Source organism: Varroa jacobsoni, unplaced genomic scaffold, assembly GCF_002532875.2.
Source record: "Varroa jacobsoni isolate VJ856 unplaced genomic scaffold, vjacob_1.0 scaffold_524, whole genome shotgun sequence".
In the NCBI taxonomy this organism is placed as follows: Eukaryota; Metazoa; Arthropoda; class Arachnida; order Mesostigmata; family Varroidae; genus Varroa; species Varroa jacobsoni.
Window position 1 is genome coordinate 7,523 of NW_019213426.1, and position 20,691 is coordinate 28,213.

The 20,691-nt window shown below is 40.7% G+C and overlaps 1 protein-coding gene and 1 long non-coding RNA gene across 4 annotated transcripts; one reads left to right on the plus strand and one right to left on the minus strand.

Moving 5' to 3' along the window:
• The first annotated feature begins 3,265 nt into the window (after positions 1-3,265).
• On the plus strand, positions 3,266-6,955 carry LOC111261151 (uncharacterized). Its single transcript, XR_002680807.2, has 3 exons — positions 3,266-3,468; positions 3,568-3,726; positions 5,763-6,955. It is a non-coding gene; the product is annotated as an uncharacterized LOC111261151 (long non-coding RNA).
• Positions 6,956-10,174: 3,219 nt separating this feature from the next.
• Positions 10,175-15,889, minus strand: LOC111261149 (very long chain fatty acid elongase AAEL008004). Of its 3 annotated transcripts, none has more exons than XM_022834435.2 (4): positions 15,781-15,889; positions 14,761-14,946; positions 14,081-14,237; positions 10,175-11,087 (listed from the first exon to the last, which is right to left on the minus strand). In XM_022834435.2, the coding sequence occupies exons 2-4, from the start codon at positions 14,923-14,925 to the stop codon at positions 10,513-10,515; spliced, it is 897 nt and encodes a 298-aa protein (XP_022690170.1). In that variant the 5' UTR covers positions 14,926-14,946; positions 15,781-15,889; the 3' UTR covers positions 10,175-10,512. The 3 variants fall into 3 exon arrangements, with proteins under 3 accessions (XP_022690170.1, XP_022690169.1, XP_022690168.1); XM_022834434.2 differs by having other exon boundaries at positions 15,598-15,881; XM_022834433.2 differs by having other exon boundaries at positions 15,354-15,879.
• Positions 15,890-20,691: the final 4,802 nt, after the last annotated feature.

Consider the following 20,691-nt stretch of genomic DNA (forward strand, 5'->3'; position numbering starts at 1 on the left):
CACTCAGTTACATAGTGGCTTCCTAGCTTTCCCTCGGTGAGTCGTCCTAAACGTTTCTTTTAATTAAAGAAACAACTATTTTCCAGGTCTGTAGTGGCTATTTTGTTAATCCTCTGCAGTTCCTCCTTGCGCAGCTCAAGATAACCTGTATTGTGCACGTAATGATGCAACGTAATAAAGGGTTGCACCTTACTTAACTAAGAATTGGCTAAAACAAACTTTCTAGATAATTTCGCCTATGGGTAACGCTCTCAACAACAACATCTAACTATAATATTTGAAGAGTGGGTTGCGGAGGTGCCATCTGGAGACAGACAATTTGGCTTCTTTTAAAATTACTACTTATATTACAGTCGTTTGTACCTGTACGACATTAAATAGATGATTGTAAGTACTCGCACCTACCCAATATATTCTTATTATATACCCAATATATTAAATAGATGAATAAAACCAATGCAGTTTCTACTTACTTAAAAGCCATGCCTGCGACATAATTATAGTGGTTCGAGAGCATCTTAATGCTGCGCTATGCCTCAAATATAACTTTGATATATTTGTGCCATTGAAATGCTCCACCGTCTTGAATAATGGACACGACATGTAAGCATCCCGAGTAATAAACATGTATTTTTACATTTTTAAAGTTATGGCAGATGGATGTCAGCCATTGATGAAGCGTTGCTGTTAATCAGTCTGATCAGGTCAGTGTATGTGACTTCCGTAAGACTAGTTTCAATAATAGAATATGCCACACAGAATGGTTTTTGTTACTTCAAGAAGCGTTTCAGAAATTCGGAGCTTTGTCCGGCTTTTGGTAAAAGAAGCAGAGGGGGTCCAAAAAGCGCCAAGACTCGATCTAAACGATAGCAGCACAAGGGAGAAACGAGTTGAGGGCTAATTGTGCAGTTAGCCATCGAAGGGCAGTCTCATGTGAGTTATCTACATTTTGACAGTAAAACAGCCGTACATTTGCATAAAATACGTTCATTAGTGTCGATCACTTTTGCCCTGTCTGAGGAGCTCGGGGCTTGGTGCCTAGATATAGGTAGAGGATTCATTAGGCCACAAATATACTTGTACAAATCTGTTTCCTGCAAGTCACCGTACAGTTAGCATGATACTATAATACTTATCTGCTTTGTAAAGTTATTTCTATAAAAAAAACTCGTCGACGCATTGTTTCATTCCGCATTAATAAAATTTTACGATGATGTATAGTCGTGACCTAGCGGTCCTGCGACGGGTGTGTGCTATACCATTATTGTTTCACAAAGTAACCTAAGTGAATATATTTCGAACCTCCCTAGTTGTCATCATTGTTCGATTTCTATTCGTAAATTTATTTCGTCTAGCAAAAAATAGAGTTGTCTGTTACTTAAAATTCAAACGAAGCCATTCTGAGTAAATTGAGATATGCGAGAATAAGGGCTAGGTACTCATACTGCCATAGCACTGAACTTCCGTAACCGATTCTGAAGTTATACTGCAGACAAAATGTATGTTAGTTGTCCTTAAGAATCCTGTTTTATAGCAAATATTGGATAGAAAAAAATCGCATTTCGTATAGGTCTGTCGTATTGAACACTACGTGGCTTTATGAAATTCATTTTCTAAAGCGTTTTTCAACACAATTATTTTTCGGGACTTATAAAAAAAAATCATTAGAAAAACTTGCTGGAAGCGTCCATCGTAATCATTTTTTAGTGATGACAAATGCACTGGCTAACAGACATTTGCCCTTCAAAGGTATAACACTAACATTTTAGGACCGAATTAATTTCAAAATATATATTCCGCCAAGAAAAACGCCACTCGAGGCGCGATCAGAATGATGAGCGGACAAATAAACAGACTCTGAAAGATATGATAGTAGCGTTGCCATATCTGCTATCATGTTTTATATGCTTGATTTGGTCTCTTAATTTGGTAGCGTAAGACATCCATGTCCATCCAGGCCCAACTATAAGCTCAATAGGCCACGAACAATGTCCGCTTCGGTTGAATTACGAGTCATCTCCGAAGACAAAAGGTTTTATTATAGAAGCTTGAGAAAATATGTTTAGGACATATTTGTCGAAAGCATTAAATGTTACCATGTAACGTAGGGATCGTGGCTAACATTTCAGTTGAAATGAATTAAAATAAGTGAGGAACGTTTTTCAAAATTCAGCGTGACTTTATCATCTAATAGTGGTCACTAGGCACAGAACCAGAAATAATAAAAAGATATTCCCATAAATAAACATCGTGTCAAGTAGGCTATTCTTCAGACACCCACTATAGACGAGTGGGGACGACAATGTTGAATCCTATCTGAAAAATGGGGTCTATAATAGCAAAAAAGCTCAAGTGAGTTTTAGGATAGCATAGATATTACTTACAAAATTTTTCATTGTTGATAGGGTCGCTGTAGTCACTCATCTTATCCAGCTGCTTTTAATAGCCGTTTCAGTTGTATTGGAGTATTGCGTGATAAAGCCACTCCTGGTAAACTCTGTAACAACGTATGTTTTGATCGTACTCTTTCTATAGCCAAATCTCAACGTGCAGCAACGCACTGAGGAACCGCACGTTGCAATCGAACGTATGCCCTTTCCCGGTGAAATTGGTTTCTATTCAAAATCAAATGATGCCTATATTTAAAGGAATCGTGTTTTAGAAGTAGCACCGCGGTCAGGTCACTGTATAAAATGTGTTGATGCAGACGGCACTTCCTAAAAATGAGTTCACAGACACAAAATCCAATTTGATCTTAGGCTTACTACACGATAATCAAGCATTCGCTTGTTAAGGAAGAAGACGACAGCTCGGTGTTGTCGATTTCGTACCTAATAGACGTTCTGCTACTCTATGGCATGAGCCCTTAACGACGGGCCTGTAGCAACGCGTTACGTATCATGGCAGGTATGTTATTAGGTACGTTGTGAATAAGCACTTTCCATTAATCGAAATGATTCCTTTCAGCAATCGAGCATACAGCCGAAGCGCTAGGCAATCAAAGGTGCCACCGTCAGGCCTACCAATAATTGACCTTGTCTTGACAGTCTGCCTGTCTTGCATCTACTTATTAATGGTCCAAGGAAGCCGCTGGTTTAACTCACTCTAGATAGTCTGCCAAACGCTTGGGCAGCCGCACGTTCTGACCACATACCTATAGCTCTCTCTTGCCAGAGTTTTAGATGAGCAAGCAGCCGCTCCACAGAGCAGTCCGTTAGCAGTTTGACCATTTATAGAAGTATAGACTGCGCACTGTGAAGTTAAGAGACCCTGGTAACAAAACTGCAATAGCGAATGGCTGACCGTTTTTTGTGGGACTCTAACAGAAAATTTCGTGAAACACAAGACTTCCTGTGGCAGGCGATTCGTATGACTAAACATATGTTATGAGTGCTTTGCCAGTTTTAGGACCAATTTTTCGAATCCAACGCTCAACATTGTTTCTAAATTACTTCCTATAATATATAGGTATGTTTTACTAAAATGTAACAATTTAGACTAAATAGTATATACATAGTCACTTGGGAGCTGTGATGATGTCAAACTCTAACGAGCCACAATGTACAGTTTTTTCAGTCATTTGTCTGCTGGAATAAACTTTTCTGCTCAGAGAACTCCTGTCTATCAGCACTGATCGTGCATCTCATCACGGATTTGTGTATTGGATAACGAAAGTTCATAATCTCTCGCAGAGTCAAGCGAAGGTAGCGACCACCCAAAATCATGGTAAACAGCTATATCGGAGCGATTTTACTGATCGGATCTCGGTTACGATGCTATAATATTTAATTCTATAGGTACACATAAATCTATACAAATAAACCTAGCCAGTATAGCTTGTTTCATGTGATGAACGAAACAGAACTTCGGTCTTTTGGGCTGTTGGGTTGTTAGTCTCTCGTCTATCCGTCACCTCCAATTACATTCGCGTAAGTGTAACAACTTTATTTCTCTACAAGTTTACAGATATCAGCTGATAATATAATATGTCACATGTGTACAAGTAACACTATGTAACTAAATATACTCCACTCTAATGCGTCACAGAAAAGGGGTGTACCCATGCTTATAGAGAAGCCATCGGGAGCACGCCTTAATTAAGCTGTGGTCGAGCTCATTTTCGACGTCTATTTGCAATAGAAAAAACGTAAAAAATTTAGTCAAATGTCAGCCCAAAGCCGCATTTGCTCTTGACGAAAACAAACTTTTAGATGGAAAGATAATTAACGAGATCCTTGTTAAAACAAGATGCACAAATGGTCCAACTACGAAATAATACGTCTTATACTATAGCACCGCCAACTACAAACGTTGCACGATTAAATGTTATAATGAAATATATATAGCGTCAAAGAGCGACCTAAATATAAGAAAGTATCCTTACCTCTGGAGTAAACAGCAGTCGTGCCTTAGCCGACTTAACCCTTTGCAAGCACCTCAGTACTAATTCGGATTAACTTGTTCCGTTTGAGAAACTTTTTGTCGCGTCGGGGTCACCACCTTTGAAAGGATTACTGCACAGATCTATACACGCTAAAGTATGAATGATCGTGATCTTAACGCTTTCTATGAAGTATGGCGAAGCATGCCATAGTGTACACACTCTATGAAGGAAACTAGGCTTTGTTTAATTTTACGTAATGATCTCTGCTCGACGAAATGGATAGACAACACGAAACTCCAACTGAACGTTCCTTAATATTGTTTCTATATGTGTGCGCAGTAGTGTCCACCGTTGGAGGTTCCGTACTAGTCAATATTGTAGTCAGCCAATCAGCGTAGTTAAGATATCCTCAAGCCATTATAAGTGCCCTTAACTTATTCCACAGTATACCCATTTGATCAGATAAACACATATTAACACATAATGGAGAGATCTAGAAACACACACACACACACAAACTCGCCCATACAACACAGTCAGTTGTGTAGACGCTCTCTTCTGGTCTGCAGAATCAGACGTTTTTCATGTACAGCATCGACTTTGGCGCCCTATTTATTCCCTGTAATTCTACTCTCGTTAGCGACCAGCACGACAGTTTGTACATGGCAATATATCCCTCTTTAACGATTCTCCGTAGTGGTATCAGGTCTGAGCATTGGACGTCAATTCGATGCATTAATCACTGGATGCTGACTCCGTTCTTTGTCTGACCGAGCCCGACGTCCGGTTTTGTAAGCCTTCCCACGCGACGGCTTCACGCACTCGTGTTCTTGCAGAAAACGATGTTCCCGTGAGCGCACGGTCTTGATCCTCTTGGTGCCTTGCTGTCGTTGTTGGTAGAAGTAGTAGTAGCAGCGGGTGTTACTGTTGTGAAGATACATTTATGTCGCCTTAACTCTGCCCCGAAACAGTTTTTAATTTCCTTATAACTGCTACTAGCGTCGTCAGAGCAACTCTAAGGCCACCGTCAGAACTGCGGATGTTTGTCGTAGCAGTTTTACCCAACAGCAGTGGCGACGTCATCGATACTTCTGCTTGCTGCCAATTGTACTGACGTCTTCTTGATGGCTTCTGCAGTTGAAAGACTGCAGCGACGTTGTTGCTTGTAGTCTTCGCTTACCTGGTGCGCGTTTCATCTGTGTCGCGACGATTATCACCACAGTCACCGCCAGCGGCGGCGCTGCTACGAGCAAAAACCGCCGATCATTCAGAAATGACTAGTACTGGCCACCCATTGCGTCTCATAGCTATTCCACTGCTCAACATTCAAAATCTCCCTCTCCCGGTAATCAAATAACATAGGCAATGTTCTTTACAGCGGCCTGATTCAACAACACTAGACCATTGGATTCTAAGGACACTCAGCCAACAAGAACTCCAGAGACCAATATACGCGTCACTCGGACAACGTCAACGTCCCAGGAGAGCTGGCTCCCATAGTGATTCGAAGAAAAAGACTCACGGTTGACGCTGTCGCTCTTCCTGACGCGTTTTTTTTGCTCCTGCCGTTGGCAACAATCTAACGCGGTAGTTTGGACGATACGGTTAACAGCTGCGGTTGTGATGATTACGCAAGTGGGGCCATCCTCCCTTTGTGCGTGAACACGGAACAGTGCACGCAATATTAGAAAAACTTATTTAATATTGAGCAAAACTGCTGTACAATAAACGACAGACCCGTTTGCCAATGTCATATACACGAATCTCGCCATACAACTGACCGTATGTTATAAATTACTTCTGTCGTCGTCTGTACTGAGACTCTATGCGTCGTTGCACTATTTCGTAGAGTAACAATTTCAGAATACGTTATTACTCAATTTTAGCCCTTTCGAGAAAAGCCCTAACAATGAACTTCTGAAAAAATATTGACCACGGGTTTGGGCATGACTGCCCTAAAAAACGAATCATATCTTAGAGATCCCACAGTCGAGCCTTTTGTGTAAGTCGGTGCTTTTCCTTAGTTACTTTTTTTTTCTACCTAGGTCGCTTTACCAGACTGATTTTTATAATTCAACAATGATATGTGTATGTCGAACAGTCAGCATAAACGTTATTTTCTGTTTTTATTTGACGTTGATATTGGAAGCAATCCTTCGTATATCCGTACAGCAATAAAATCATCATTTGTAATTCGGCATATCATTGGAGTAACCTGTACGCTAGAAAATGCTGGGAAAAACAGTGCCACAGCCTGAATTTTTTAAATTCAGGACTTCGCACATGTAAACGCCTGAGTTCGACTTCTATCATATACGATACTCCGAACGAATGTAAATTGATTTACCACCAGGGTGTAATTAAATAAGGAAGTAATAAATGATGAGCTGGGTTGAAAATAATCGTTGGGACTGGGGGTATTACGCAGGGCAGTGAAATTAAGTTTTGTATCTATTTTTGCAATGGCAAAAGGTTCGTCGTCGTCACAATCTAACTTACTCTCGACTGAACTGCATCCATTTGTTCGTGTTACATTATAACAATATAAAATATTTGTTTGAGTTCGTGAAATCGATCTATGTATAATAGTCGTAAGAATCCGTGGTGAGCTTAAACATATTGTAAAAACTTACCAACAGGTCCGGTCTGACTGTCCACGTTATTAAAATTCGTCATCTTTCAATTTACTTTATCGGTATATTTAGACTTCGTTCAAGACAGGTAACCTTATTCAATGTTACTGGTCAAACGACTAGTTTCTCATGCGGAGTGCCAATGACGGTAATCATTTGTCAACAAAACGCTGCTAGTAAAATAAGCCGTTCGGAAAGATTACCCCCCCCCCCAGTCGTGTGCTAACCCCTATGCACTCACCGCGAATGTACTAGCGTCCTTATTCTCATTTAGAGGCTGTGGCAGTCTTCAATGAATGGCTCTTCAGGGTTCAGTTTTATAGTTGGCAGTTCACGAGGTTTCGGTACTGGCAGCGTAACCTTGCACGACCTACATACAAAACGACCGGTTTCCACGTGACCTAATCTGTGACTGAGCGACTATTATAGATATAAATATAGATTTGCTGACGTAGATTCCTACGCATTCGATGCTGCGGTCTGTGGTCGGGGACATGATAGTGTATGGCTGTGAGCCTTATTGGCCGAATCTTTAATAACAGATGTAGCAATCTGAGGCAAATGGCTCCAGATACTTTACTATCGTGTTTTACTACCACTACGACCTATACTCGACAGAGCCCGCAGCCACGGTGGCAAATATCCCAGCAGACACGAATCATACTTTGCTCGCTCTGTAGGCTGAAAAGAAGGCTGCCTGTTAAGTCAGTAAACAGATCGCGATAGAATGCTTACACCTAACATTTCCGTACCTAAGAGACGGACACGCTGAAAATGTCCATCACAGTCGAACAAACACGACATGACCTGTTGCTAGCAGGCCCATACATTATGATGTAGCGAAAATATAATCAGTGAATAGCAAACATTCAGACGATTGTTTCTCCCCGACAATTAAGCCATCGTTTTGATTACTGCTTATTTGCGTTGATCGTTACTTGGTCTCGTAGGAATCTGCTCAGTCTTAGCAGGCACAGTCACTATCCTAGCGCCATGATTCTTATTAAATCTGAGTATAAAAACAAGCATTTGCCAATCGTTTGGAGCAACAAATTGAGAGTCGAACAACATTATAATAGACGAAAGAATCCCATCCTTCATGAATAGGTTCGTTACATACTTAAAGCACCTTTTTTTCCACAAATTCCACAAAGGACGGACACCGGGCGATGGCGCTACTGTGTCTCTAAGTGGACTACATTGCTTTTCTAAGTATCGTATTTATTACAATATTTACTATACTGTGTTTCACATATCTTCTTTAACATATTTCATATAGTAATCTTATATAGTGAGAATAGTTTAGATGAGCTCACTGGAAAGGATTACGCCCAGCTCGATGAGCTGCCATGCCTAAATGAGCCTACAGTCAGACGAATCGCTGCTGCTCTCTGCAATACTTGTCACTACTGGCCGATAATATATATATATATATTTTTTATTTTAAGCTCATTTTAAGTGGTTGACTTCTTTCAGTTCGAGCGATAATCAAATTAGTAATTGAGTAGACGTCCTTACCTTAGCTAAACTATATTGGTCGCATCTGCTCCTGTTAGTTACCGCTTATTGTGTCCTATTTTTATGTTCGGGTAAAACAATCTAACCGTTAATCAACTTCAGACCCTAACAAGCTTCAATCATCATTCAACAGGAAAAACTTCAATACCCCCTGAAATTTCCCGTTGTACAACTCGAGACCTTTTTTTCGACTGGCAACTATGCTCGTGACTTACAGTTTGCTCTAACCGGGAAAACCTATATGTATATTGACGAATTTCAGTTCCAGGTAGGCCTTAAGAGCTGTGAGAAATAGAAGACAATAGGGGTACGAAAAACTCGCTCGATTGGTTGGGTCCCGGTGAAGGATTTTTTATTTTATGAGGTATCTTGATCGCTACGCAAAACATGATCAAAGAACCATATGTACTGGGCTCGATTTGATTGATCGAGCATATGGATGAATAAGTGTCCATGCCTGCTGCTTGTGGCAACGCTTTTCAACATCGGCTGTAGTTAAAGATTTACAATGTAGTGCACTGAAACGCTTACAGCTTCAGCAATCAAAAGAAACTGAATTATTAGTTCAAGGTCATAGATCATTTCGACACGCATGATAAATCCACATAAAGAACGCCTTCCTACGCAGCATTTCTTTCGGATACGTCGAATCTGTGAAGGACGCCATGTTCTTTTATATCTAAGCATCAGACGTTTCCTGTTTCTGTAAAGGTTGGTAACAATGACAGACAGCTCAGGATGGGCATATCAGAGGAAAGTATATCGTGGGAAAGTCGTTTGCCCACTTACAGGGCTAATGTATACTTAGGAGGACTTTAGCGCAGAGATATCTATTAATCCTAAAACACACACTGACATCCGATGTATGAGATGTATGGACGCCACTTCATAACCTAAACATTACACAAAAATCGCAGTGAAGACCACACATAATAGGTAAACATGTGTTGATTGTCATTTCGCGTAGACTTCTCATATAATTATCTATTAATTGAAAAAATATGATTCACAGAGTGTCGTATCGATACATTTAGAATGTTCTATCAAAAGGCAATGGCTAGCGGTAAGCTACAGAATACGCATATATAGAGACTTTTTAAAAAAAAATCCGAAGTTTTTGTAACTCATATGCCCAGATACGGCTTGCGAGGACATTTTCGATGACAAAAATAACCGAAGCCGTTATTTTCATATGGATCATATAAAACTGCATTCAATTTATACCTTCTATGTGGAAATCTCATATTTCCATAAGCGTACATAATACATGCAAGCACAATAACTACCGCAACGCTTTGCAGAACTTGAGTGACTAGAAAGTTACTATTTAGAAATATTTATAAGATAAAGTGTTTATCGAAAGCGTCTGTAAGTTGATTTCGCAGATATGCATCTGGATGAGCATACTGGCTGCCGAATTATGAAATACATATTCTGCTATAATCGTTGGATTCCTGCAAGGTAAGACTTTGCGAATCATTGGACCTTAAGAGCTATGATTAAATGTACAGCTAAAGAAGAAACACAGGACAAAGTATCTATATTTTTAACATATTTTTTGGCTTGATCGATATCCCTGCTGATCAATAATTCAACGCTGTGATCCTTTCTTCTGCACGACCTTGCTAAAAAAACAATCTTTCCAGTCAATAGTTAACGTTTATTTTATCCAGACACAGATACGTTCAGTTATTCATGCCCATCATTCTATATATAGCTGGTATACATTTATTTAAAATTAAGCTATCCTTAACTGTCGTACAAACACTTGTTGACACAGCCATGCATGACACGCTTAGTTTTACAGTAGTTTGATTTTTTTGATTTGATGAAAAATACAAAAACCTGTCATAACATTAAACACACAATCACCAGGCGCATGGAGTACGTATTTACAGAATAACAGATATACAAATGCAAACGTGGCCAGGATCCAGCCCCGGCCAAAGACTAGTTTCTCCAGCAACTGTGACTGCACTAGGTAGTTTTGGTCTTTGCGCGCTCGCTCCTCTTTTCTTCTTGGGCAATGGCCGTCTTTTCGTGCTCAGCCTTGTGAGACAGCCTTGGTTTTCGGATATATGACTGAATATAGAAGTTAATGAACAGTGTCAATCCTATGACGCCTTGTGCAAAAGCCAGATAGATCATTCCCTTAGGATAACCGCAATCATAAATAAGGGGAATTAAAATATGAATCATAAGAAAAATAAACTGGCTGATCTGGGCAGTTGTAATGTACCGTTTCCACCACAGGTATGGCTGCATATGTGGCCCGAGGGCAGCCAGGAAGTAGTAGGTGTACATGACAACATGAATGCCAGAGTTGACGATCAAGCCCAGCAGGGTTTGCCCATCGGCACCGTACAACAGCCATACCCAGCCCGACCAAACAACGAGGGCATGGTGCGTGTAGTGTAACGTGGTAATATGCGAGAACTTTTTGCGTAACAAAAAGAAGAACGTGTCAAGGAAGTCTCCTAGCCTCACCCAGAAATACCAATAGCACAACGATAAGATGCACATAGAGTTTTCGTCTGTTGAGTGCGTCATACCTGAAACAACAAATGGAATGCAACAAAAGATTCATAATACACACACGATTAGTCTCATAATCATCATTCAATATTGGCGCATGGTGAATTTCATATCTATCTCTCATACTTGTGTGTACAAACTGAAAAAACTCTCTACGAGCTTCAAATTATTCGTATTTATTAAGAGACACCGAAATTTCGTTCGAAACATGGACTCGGACGTATGCACGCCCTCATGTAAACCCAATGCAAAATTTCCCCAGCGTAAGGGAGTGTTTCTAATATTTCGGGTTTGCGTTTGTATCTTTTCCGTCGTATATAGGCCTCGCCTATATTGGACTGAACTATTGGACAGTTCACGTTTGCTATGGCCAATTATACCCTTTCTAAGTTGTTACTCAGATCACTGAACTCAGCCACCATTGATTAGATTTCTATTAAGCAGTATTGCAAAAGCAGGTTGATTTCATAATCGCTACGAGAAAAACTGATGATTCGTTTCGCTGCGTAAAAATAACCTGTTCTCGCCTCTTATTCAAATCGGCTGATTCTTCCCAATAAAGACACTAAGAAATACGAAAAAACGTCAACGAAAGTAGACAGAGGAATGCGCAATTGTGACGTATCGATCACAATCAGAGGGTCACGAACGACGACGACGACGACGACGACAATTGCCCCTTTGAGGATAAAAGCTTGGAGGCAGGCCGCCAGGTATGAACCTGCAGGCGAACGCATGTTATTGTCGATACTGCAGCGACTGACTTCAGCGTTGACGTTTGTAGTTTCGGCTTTTTTTAATAATTCACTATTTGATAGACAGTGTATGATCGCTGCTCGTCCTGTTGCCCCCGTCTGGTTAACTCTAGCGGCTGATTGTGCCCAGCGGTTCTGTGCCGCATAGTGTAGCATGCCCTGTTTGAAAGCGACTCTCTGACCGCATGAACGATGCCGCCGCTTTCGCTGAAGACTGGTGGGAGAAAATTGTCTACTTGTACGTGTCTATGACGCTGACGTTTTCGTCACTGCGCCTGGCTTCGGCGCATTGCCTACGAATAGTTCATCACACAGTCAGTAGGGTAGAAGCCCCGAAGAAAGTAACTGTAGAAAGTAATAACGGTCAATGTCTGTGTGGGAGTATCTGTCGATGGGTGTGTTACATTACGTTGAGATGACCGTCAAAACGCTGTTTACGCAGGCGAGCGTACGGCTCCTAATACTATCCGACGGCACGAACGACCTTGAATCAGTGGTAAAAGAAGGACTGTTTTGGACGACCGACCGTCAAGGTTTAATGGTCCAACCAGCTGCAGTTCCAACGATGCATTGTAGCGTTATGTTTATTACAAGCACTGGTTTCTCAACTTTTTTCGCTATAATCAATCAAGTGACGCTACAAGCCGCAACTGAGATTCTTTCAATGTTGTTGACGTTCCTATGCGGGGATGGCCATTAAGGTCAAGGGACTAGTAATTAATGTTGCGGTTTATGTCATCATAGTAGGATGAGTCAATCACTCGGGTAGGAAGGCTTAGCCCACCCCTGCAGCAACTACCGCCATATAGGGCCATGCACTTTAACAGCAACTGGTTTATTTGTCGATTCATACCTATCAACTAACTATATAATTAGCTCGTGCTACCGACGGTCGTCAAAAAGAAAGACGTGTGTGCATATGGTAATACAAACGTACGTTATGACTGTACAGTTTATAGAATTGCTCAAGCCACGTTTCTAACGTTCGCTTGACTGGGAACAAATAAAACTGTTTAGAGAAAAAGCTTTGATGGATTATTTTGGTTGTAGCTTACTTCGTATTCAACGGAGACAGTAATTAGCGAATAGCCAAATCTGCTTAAAAGAAACACTCGCGTGTGCGGTAACGTTACCTGAATGGAGTATAAGCCGACACAACGACTCTTATTATAGTAGTCGACCAACCGCAGTACCAGCGGGCCGCCTAAGTAAAATCAATGGTTCTGCCAACCACTTGACCGCTTGTAAACTTTAAGAGTACTAAAACACTCAGCGTATATACGTACAGTTGTATTGAACATATGGCTCTGGACGTGTGCACAGGTGTTCTACGATGAAAACAGTTTAGCTGGCCTTGAATTATGCACGGTCAGATGTGCTTCCTAATGCATAATGGTAATATATTGAATTGCGGAGCAGACAACCGTCGCTACATTCAGGATCGAGTTCGAGCTTTTGGGCATAGGTAAACACTCCAACGTCGTCAGTGTACATATAACATAACATCTATATATGTCGTAATAGTAACGACAGGAGTGATACAAGGGCACACATGGCGTCTACATCAAAAATGATGACGAAACGATACCGACTGGGGGAATGTCACTGACCGGCGTCGGTATCATTCCGTCGCTATCCGCGTGACAATTTACCAGTGTGGCAGCGTGACGATGGTACGAAAACGTCTCAGTAGATAGATCGACGCTGAGCGGGTGCTAGCTGGCCAGGCATTGTGAAAACCTTCTGTATCAATTGCCCTAATCGACCATAATTATGGGTCGATCAACATATTTAGCTTGGTTTTGCCTTGGCCAGTATGATAGATTACATCTAAAAGTGACAGTAAATTTTTTTTGTATCTATCGCGTTTATTTTTCATGGAAACTGTCTTCGACAGATTCTTATAGACGTATTATCTGCGGGGAACACTACCCACATTGAATGAAAGGTACATCTGGTTGGTCAGATTTGCTCTTGGTTGGCCGGCTACGCTACATTTGTCCCTATAGCAGTCCAAAGGCCCTTGAAACTAGGATTCGGGTGCGGAAGGAGGTGTAATTTTGTTCTAGCTTAGTAATACCATTCATGGAAATTACCATTGATGAAAAAGGGTAAGGAATAGAGACTAATGATTTCTGCAAAATAGGGACATAGCGCTTATAACATAGTTACGTCTGAACGAAATTAAAAGAAGTTCGAGGGCTCAAGATAGATATTGCCTTTTGTTGACGTCGTTAAAACATTCTTAAACCTACCCTGGCAGAAAATGTTGTATCCGCCTCCTAGGTAGCTGTGCCGCAGAAACTGTATCATGAAATACAGATTGGCCACCACCATTAATACGTTATACAACTGCACGACGGATTTTACGTTGAACGCCTCGCGCTTTGCCATCAAACGGGGGCCCGCCACCTGCATAAGGTAAAATGGTTATTCAATAGATCTCGTTTGGGGTCCTACTTAGAAACATCCATTTTAATTATTCATTATTATTTCTGACTTCAAGAGTATCTTGTGAACAAGGCACTTACTTGGCTTGAGCTTAGCAGGGCGTGTCTGCATCATAGGGATTTGGTAAGCATAGATAAGTTAGCAAAACTGAGTCTAAAAGCGAACCTTCGTAATAGTGAAATCGGATGGAGTCTAATATCTCAGAAGATACATTACCCATAAGTTACAGAAATTAGTTACTAAAGCAATTACTCTGGAGCCATAACATCACTCACTTGAAAAGAAATGTCTTTAAATGCTGCGAAAAGCCAGTGAAGATATGGAAAATGTGTCAGATCATTCGGATACGTATTCAGAAAAATGACAATGACATTGTAAAAATATCATACAATTAGTCCTTTCAGCTGTGACTATAAGGTCGCCGGAGTTTTACTTTGGACGAAGCTTGTTTTGCGTGCGTGCGTGCGTGCGTGCGTGAAGTTACCTTCGCTAGATAGCAGTATCCGAGCACGACTGTCAGAACAAGGGGCAAGTTGTGAGAGCCAATAAACGTCCAGTTCTGCGTGCGTGGATCTTTAGGTGGAAGCCACGAGGTCCACGAGAACCTTTTAACTCCTCCAAGCGATTCCGCTCCCAGGCTGTATGACATCTTTGTTCCAATTGATCGCCTCTGTTTGTAACAATGAATTAATGTATCACCAGTGTATTATATGTAGTGCTTAGTCTAGTCTAGTCTTCAAAGTATATCTGAAAGGTAGTACTATTTATACGCCTGGTCACATAATCTGATAGGGCAGATTAGATCAGGCATCGAAGATAAATGATGATAAATGCCAGTAAAGCGTTTAATTACGACCGAATTTACAAGACTATTTGGTTAGGAGAATTATGAAAAAACAGCTCCCTGTACTGGAAGTACACTCGGTGACCCTGGGTCCTACGGGCAAAAACAAGCGTCGTCTTATGACTCAACATTGCTTGCAGTCTCACTAAGTACTTCGGCCAATCAGATTTGGTGTGCAATATAAAGATTCATGTACACTCAAAGTATTAAAAAAAAAAAAAATTGATATTTACGTTGCCTTTGTTATAAGCCTAACCCTAAAGGACTCGGCCAATAGAAATGACGCTCTTCGCAAATACGCCTGCGAACGTGGTAACTCAAAAACGCCAGCGACAATAAAAATGGCTTTTAAGCACGCAGTTTGTGTCACTTCTACTCAAGCGAGTCTAGGCGAACATGTGGATTTTTGGAAAACAGTTACACGTTCGCTGGAAGCGAATCACTGGTGCAGAAACAAATGTGAGCGAAGCAACGAACAGTAAGCACGACCGATGACTTGCTGGCGCCACTGTCACCGCTACTTCCAGTACTGTTCCTACTCCCACGCCTATGAGCACTCCGACAATGACGGTAGGGACAGTTGTACTAGTACTAGCTTCCTCGCACTGCAGCAATTGTTAGAGCTGCCACAAGATAGCTGCCGCTGGACAGGGGGCGCACCTGACACGGGAAGACAGACCGCGCGATTCGAACCGTCAAAAACTGACTTCAGTTACGCCAAACGCAACCTTAAGTGCTCGACTCCCCCTCGTTAGTCGGCGGCTGTTCGAGTCGCCGCCGCTGCAGTAGCTATTGGACGCTATCGTTGTGTCTGATGGTATTCGCTATAGAACGATTTGGCAGCAGCGGTGCGAGCAGTCTATTGCGCGCACTACTATCTCTCCCATCACCTCTGACGCCGCTGCCGTCGACGTCAGCATTGTTGTTACGTAACCACAGGATTAAACGGGGGACTATGCCGCCGAAGAAAGTGCGCCGTGAGCCTTCACGGCTCCGGCCGCAGCTAGCGCTGGCAGCGGCTGGGGATGTTGCTTCGGCTAGCGCGACGTGAGTTTTTGTCTATAGATAAACTTCTCCATCGGCTAAATCGACTGGTCCCGATTATTCGCTCACTACTAACAATGAAAGTATTGGCCACTCACAAGAATATTTAACCGCTGAACGAGCACTAGCAGTTGTAGTAAAACAGTAACGGTGTTAAGGGGATTAGTTGCAGAAGGCGAACTATTCTCGGCGCTGCTGTCATTTGTAGCGTCCACAAGTCAGATGACTGCGTGGCAAACGGTGCTGATCCAAATGAGAGCAGGGCAAGAGCGGTCTTCGGAGGTTCCGGAAGGACAACGTAAGAATAACTAAATATACTGAAACGGCTCGTTTTGTGTCGTCGTAGATGAGGTAAAGAAACTTGTACGCGTGTCCTTCTAAAGCTGATAATCATATTGAAGTAATCCAAACTCGCCACGCTAGACCGGTCGATTACGTCGTTGGTCGAACTAGTGTTTACTAGTAAATCAATTTAATACGCTCTATATTCAAAGACATGATATCTTTTGATCGTCCTCCCTTGTCGGCTTCAAAAAAAAACTATTATTATATAGGAAAATGTTTAGTCATATCGAAACGTTTCCGAGGATGAAACTTGCGCATGGATACGAGATGTAAATTTTAGGATAACTTCTTTTTAGGATTTCTAGATAGGTTTCTAGGATTTTTAAACGAAATCGGCCGCAATCGACTGATCGTTTACCTGTCTAACAAGCCGTTTGCCTACACTGCATAATGGTTTCGCTGCTGTCAGCAGCGCTGCTAAATAATCACCATCTAAAACATCTCTAAGAGTTCTATCGTCAAAAGTAAATTAGTTACATCAATTTCTTGCATAAGTGACATTGTAATGTTTCTAGAACTAATAAAGGCGTAGGGACAGAAAGGACAAAACGGCAACGAGTGACCTTATAGGCCGTTCATAATTGCACAACATCCAATTAATATACCTTATAACACTGTATATATATACACATACATATATGTACATATTTTGTAGGGATGGGTTCGTGCGACAACTGAGCGAGATAAATAGATGAGACTCGTATTGGTTTTTTAATTGCTGGACGGAAATCTACCAGGTGCTAGCAGGGCACATTACAACGGATAATGTCAGATGTTTATTTCTCTCAAAATTTTTAGCGTTAAATCCTACATATGAATGTCCTTACCTACTAAACGTAACCTGTTCATTGTGCGTCAAAAAGATGCGAATCGGAAGCGTTTAAATTTTAACGATGGCACTATTGTGGTGCCATCAGAAATGTCCGGTGGTGCCTGGTACGTTCTGCATGAAACATTTGGTGAGGTTGCACATTTAGACTTTTAGTTAAACAATTATTATGCTTTTGTGTTTATTTTCTGTTTTTGATATTACGATCACGCCTAATTGAAGCTACCTAATATCAAAGATCTATTTAAAAAAGGCCATTTAAAAAAGCGCCTTCGTTTCGATAGCTACCACGAATGTTCACTATCCGTATTTCCTTTGTGACACGCGGCATTTCGGTAGTCAATGGTTTGATTAAAGAGTCCATGTTTGGATGCTGGGAAAATCGCTATTTGATGAAAATGAAGTATTTTTAGATTCAGAAGCAGTTTTTGGAAGGGAGACATCGTTTTGAATGAAGGCTGCCCTGTATATTTACGGCCAAAATGTATTTACGAATAGCAATAGCAATAAGAAGTAGAAAATAGGAATAAAATAAACGTGTTGGGAAAGGAGAACTTAGTAGGAGCCAACTTGCCAGATGGATAAGAAGTTATTTAAACTTGCAGATAAACACATATCAAAGCTGCTAGTGATGTATTCGTTGAGCATTTTTAGTGAGTTTATCAAGAGTCATATAGGCTAACCTGAGACCAGCGTCTGAAAGAATAAACTAAAATTGCGCGGGATTTTGCAAAGGCAAAAAAGTACTTGTGACGATTTCTAACGTTTCTGCATTTTTGGTTTATAATAAATTTCCAATAACAATACATTTCCAGCGAATTTCAAATGTATTCTATTTAATCTTATTTTATAGGAGAAATAGGTACAGTTTGATGTCGCTAGTGTCTGCAATATTCTGTTTGTATATACGAGCACCTGAAAGGGTCAAAGGCCATCATCGATGTGAAGCCTCCTATCAACGAAGTGTTCCTTTGCGTTTTTTTTTTTTTCGTTTTGGGGTGCTTTATTCATTCGCGACAATTTGCTGTCAATAGGCGATTCGAAGTACCGCGGCACCGTTCAACTGTTGCCCGTAGTCTGCGAGCTGGATGAACGCAATTCTGACGTAATGGCTGTCATAATTTGGTATTGCAAATAGGCTCTCACCTGTGAAGTTGCAAAGTTGACTGTTATCATCACGACTGTCTGCAAATAGATGACTTAGGCAACGAAATATGCCTTTGATCCCTTGTCATTTACAGCTATTTTGGGGATAACATAGTAGGCCGCGGGGAATCCTGCTAACTGTCTTAGCGCCGCTTATCCGTGGTGTTCTCACAATGCACCTCCACGATTTAGAGCTTTTTTTTGCGTTTTCGTTTTTGTGAGATACTATCTAGCTTAAAAGGGAGAATCAACAGTGCGATGAATCATTGTAACGTATGCAGATCTGATCTGGGTACGGACATTGGTTCGCTGGTATCAAGTCAGAAGTCGGATACTATAGCAACAACAAAAGTTTTTAATTTACCTTGAGTGTCAGTGCGCATAAGTCGAAAAAGACAAGCCAACGCTCGTCTTTTGTAATTGTTTAATAGTTACGGGCATCTGATGGAGTTAGGTGAGACAAAAACCTCTAGGAATCGAAGATATTTAGGCAGTACTTTTTACGCGCTACCTTCTTTATGAGACTCTGTTTAAAAATGAGCCCTAAAGCAGTTATCTGCCGTAACCTGATTTATGATACCACATTTAAGACATTTAATTTAAGACATTAAGACAGAATAACTTGGTGAGCCCGATCTAAATGAACTTTAGATATCTTCTGGCAGCCGCTTTCAAACAAACTTGTGATGTTAACACCCAAAATACTGCAATTTATGAGCTTTTATAAAAGCTTTTTAAAACAAAAAAAAAAAAAGTATATGCGTCAAGAAGAAGCATTTACAACACAAGGAACAATTATATGTTCATTAAGATGAATCTTCAAATGCTAACCGGAGATGTATAGTCCTGCGCGTAAAATAACTTGTTGACCACGAACTGTGCTAATTAGGACTTTCAAAAGTCCAAGTTTCCCGTATCGTTTGTATTAATAAGCTCTTTTATCTGAGCGTAACTATTTAGCAGCTTTCATATGGGGTGTTGCCTGCCATGGCCGGATGGCCTGGTTGCAAGTAGAATGATTTATATATGACCTTGCGCATCATGGAAATGGGTTTTCTGAAGAATTTCAAGCGGACCATTTTTTCTTTTCATGTTCGTTTGGGCCGTTAAGAGGCCCAAAGTTTGTCAGCAGTGAGAACTGCGTATCGAACGCTAACTTCTGAAAGTTGTCACCGGCTTTTTTTTTGCTAAACTTCCGACGCCGAACCAATTGCCGTGTAGAGTTTCGTGTTTCCGTTGCATGCTATAAAAATAAAAAGATAAAATAATTTCTTAACAAAATGATTGAACAACGGCGAATACATGAACTCCGCAAAGACAGTCTTTGCTCAGTCCATTTCAAAAGACTGATCAGATTTCAGTTCTGTGAAGGAACCCCAGTTTTTTTCGTTTGGAGGAAACGGTTTCGCTTAAAATTAATCGTGATTCACAAGAATGGTTAATACTCCGCTCAATTTCAATAGTTTTTATAATTCAGGTCAATTTAATAATTAAAACACCGACAATAAACTTTACAATAATAAACAAAGCACAGTTTCTACGTTATCTTAAGTTTCATACGCATAATTGTACATACATTAGACATAGACAAAGATACCTATTCCATGGCACTTGTGTCTATTTCTACATCTACAAAATGATGCTCGCTTTATGCCAGTAGAGAAGCACGATTTCGTTAATAGTAGCTATATTTACCACTAGATTTTTCTCATGTGTTGAAGTTTCCGTTATACTGAAGTCAATTTGGCATATTGAATGTAAACAATGGGATTATCGGTAAAAGTGTGGTTCGTGAAAGCTAAAAGAAAATTGAGCCTGCATATAGTTCAAAGAATACCAAGCGTTGGAATTTACACAAGTATTCAGCTTAGTACTTCTGCACGTGATGGGACGATTGGATCCCAAGTAGGAGCAGCAATGAAAACATCAACTACTAAAGCCAATGAAAGATATTTCAATTATATATGCGATTATTGGCCCTTCTTGAATTCTATCTGAAACGATCTATTACAGGCCCATTATCATTATAACCTATCAATGTCTACGTCAAACTCACTCCGCTAGTAAATATCGCACCACTTAAATATCAGTAAAGCTAACCAAATACCGAAGCAAACAAAGTTGTATTTTTTTAGTGAATAAAATTCACTGCTTTGCTAGAATTTGAGTAAATCAACATTTATTTTTTTCGTTCCGGCTAACTGGCG

What these genes read in the sequence shown, in the direction of transcription:
- LOC111261149 (XM_022834435.2), bottom strand. Translation starts at nt 14,925, where the DNA reads ATGTCATACAGCCTGGGAGCGGAATCGCTTGGAGGAGTTAAAAGGTTC. An exon ending in GATACTGCTATCTAGCGAAG is followed by an intron (nt 14,238 to 14,760) that starts GTAACTTCACGC and finishes TACCTTATGCAG; the next exon opens with GTGGCGGGCCCCCGTTTGAT. An exon ending in ATACAACATTTTCTGCCAGG is followed by an intron (nt 11,088 to 14,080) that starts GTAGGTTTAAGA and finishes TTGTTGTTTCAG; the next exon opens with GTATGACGCACTCAACAGAC.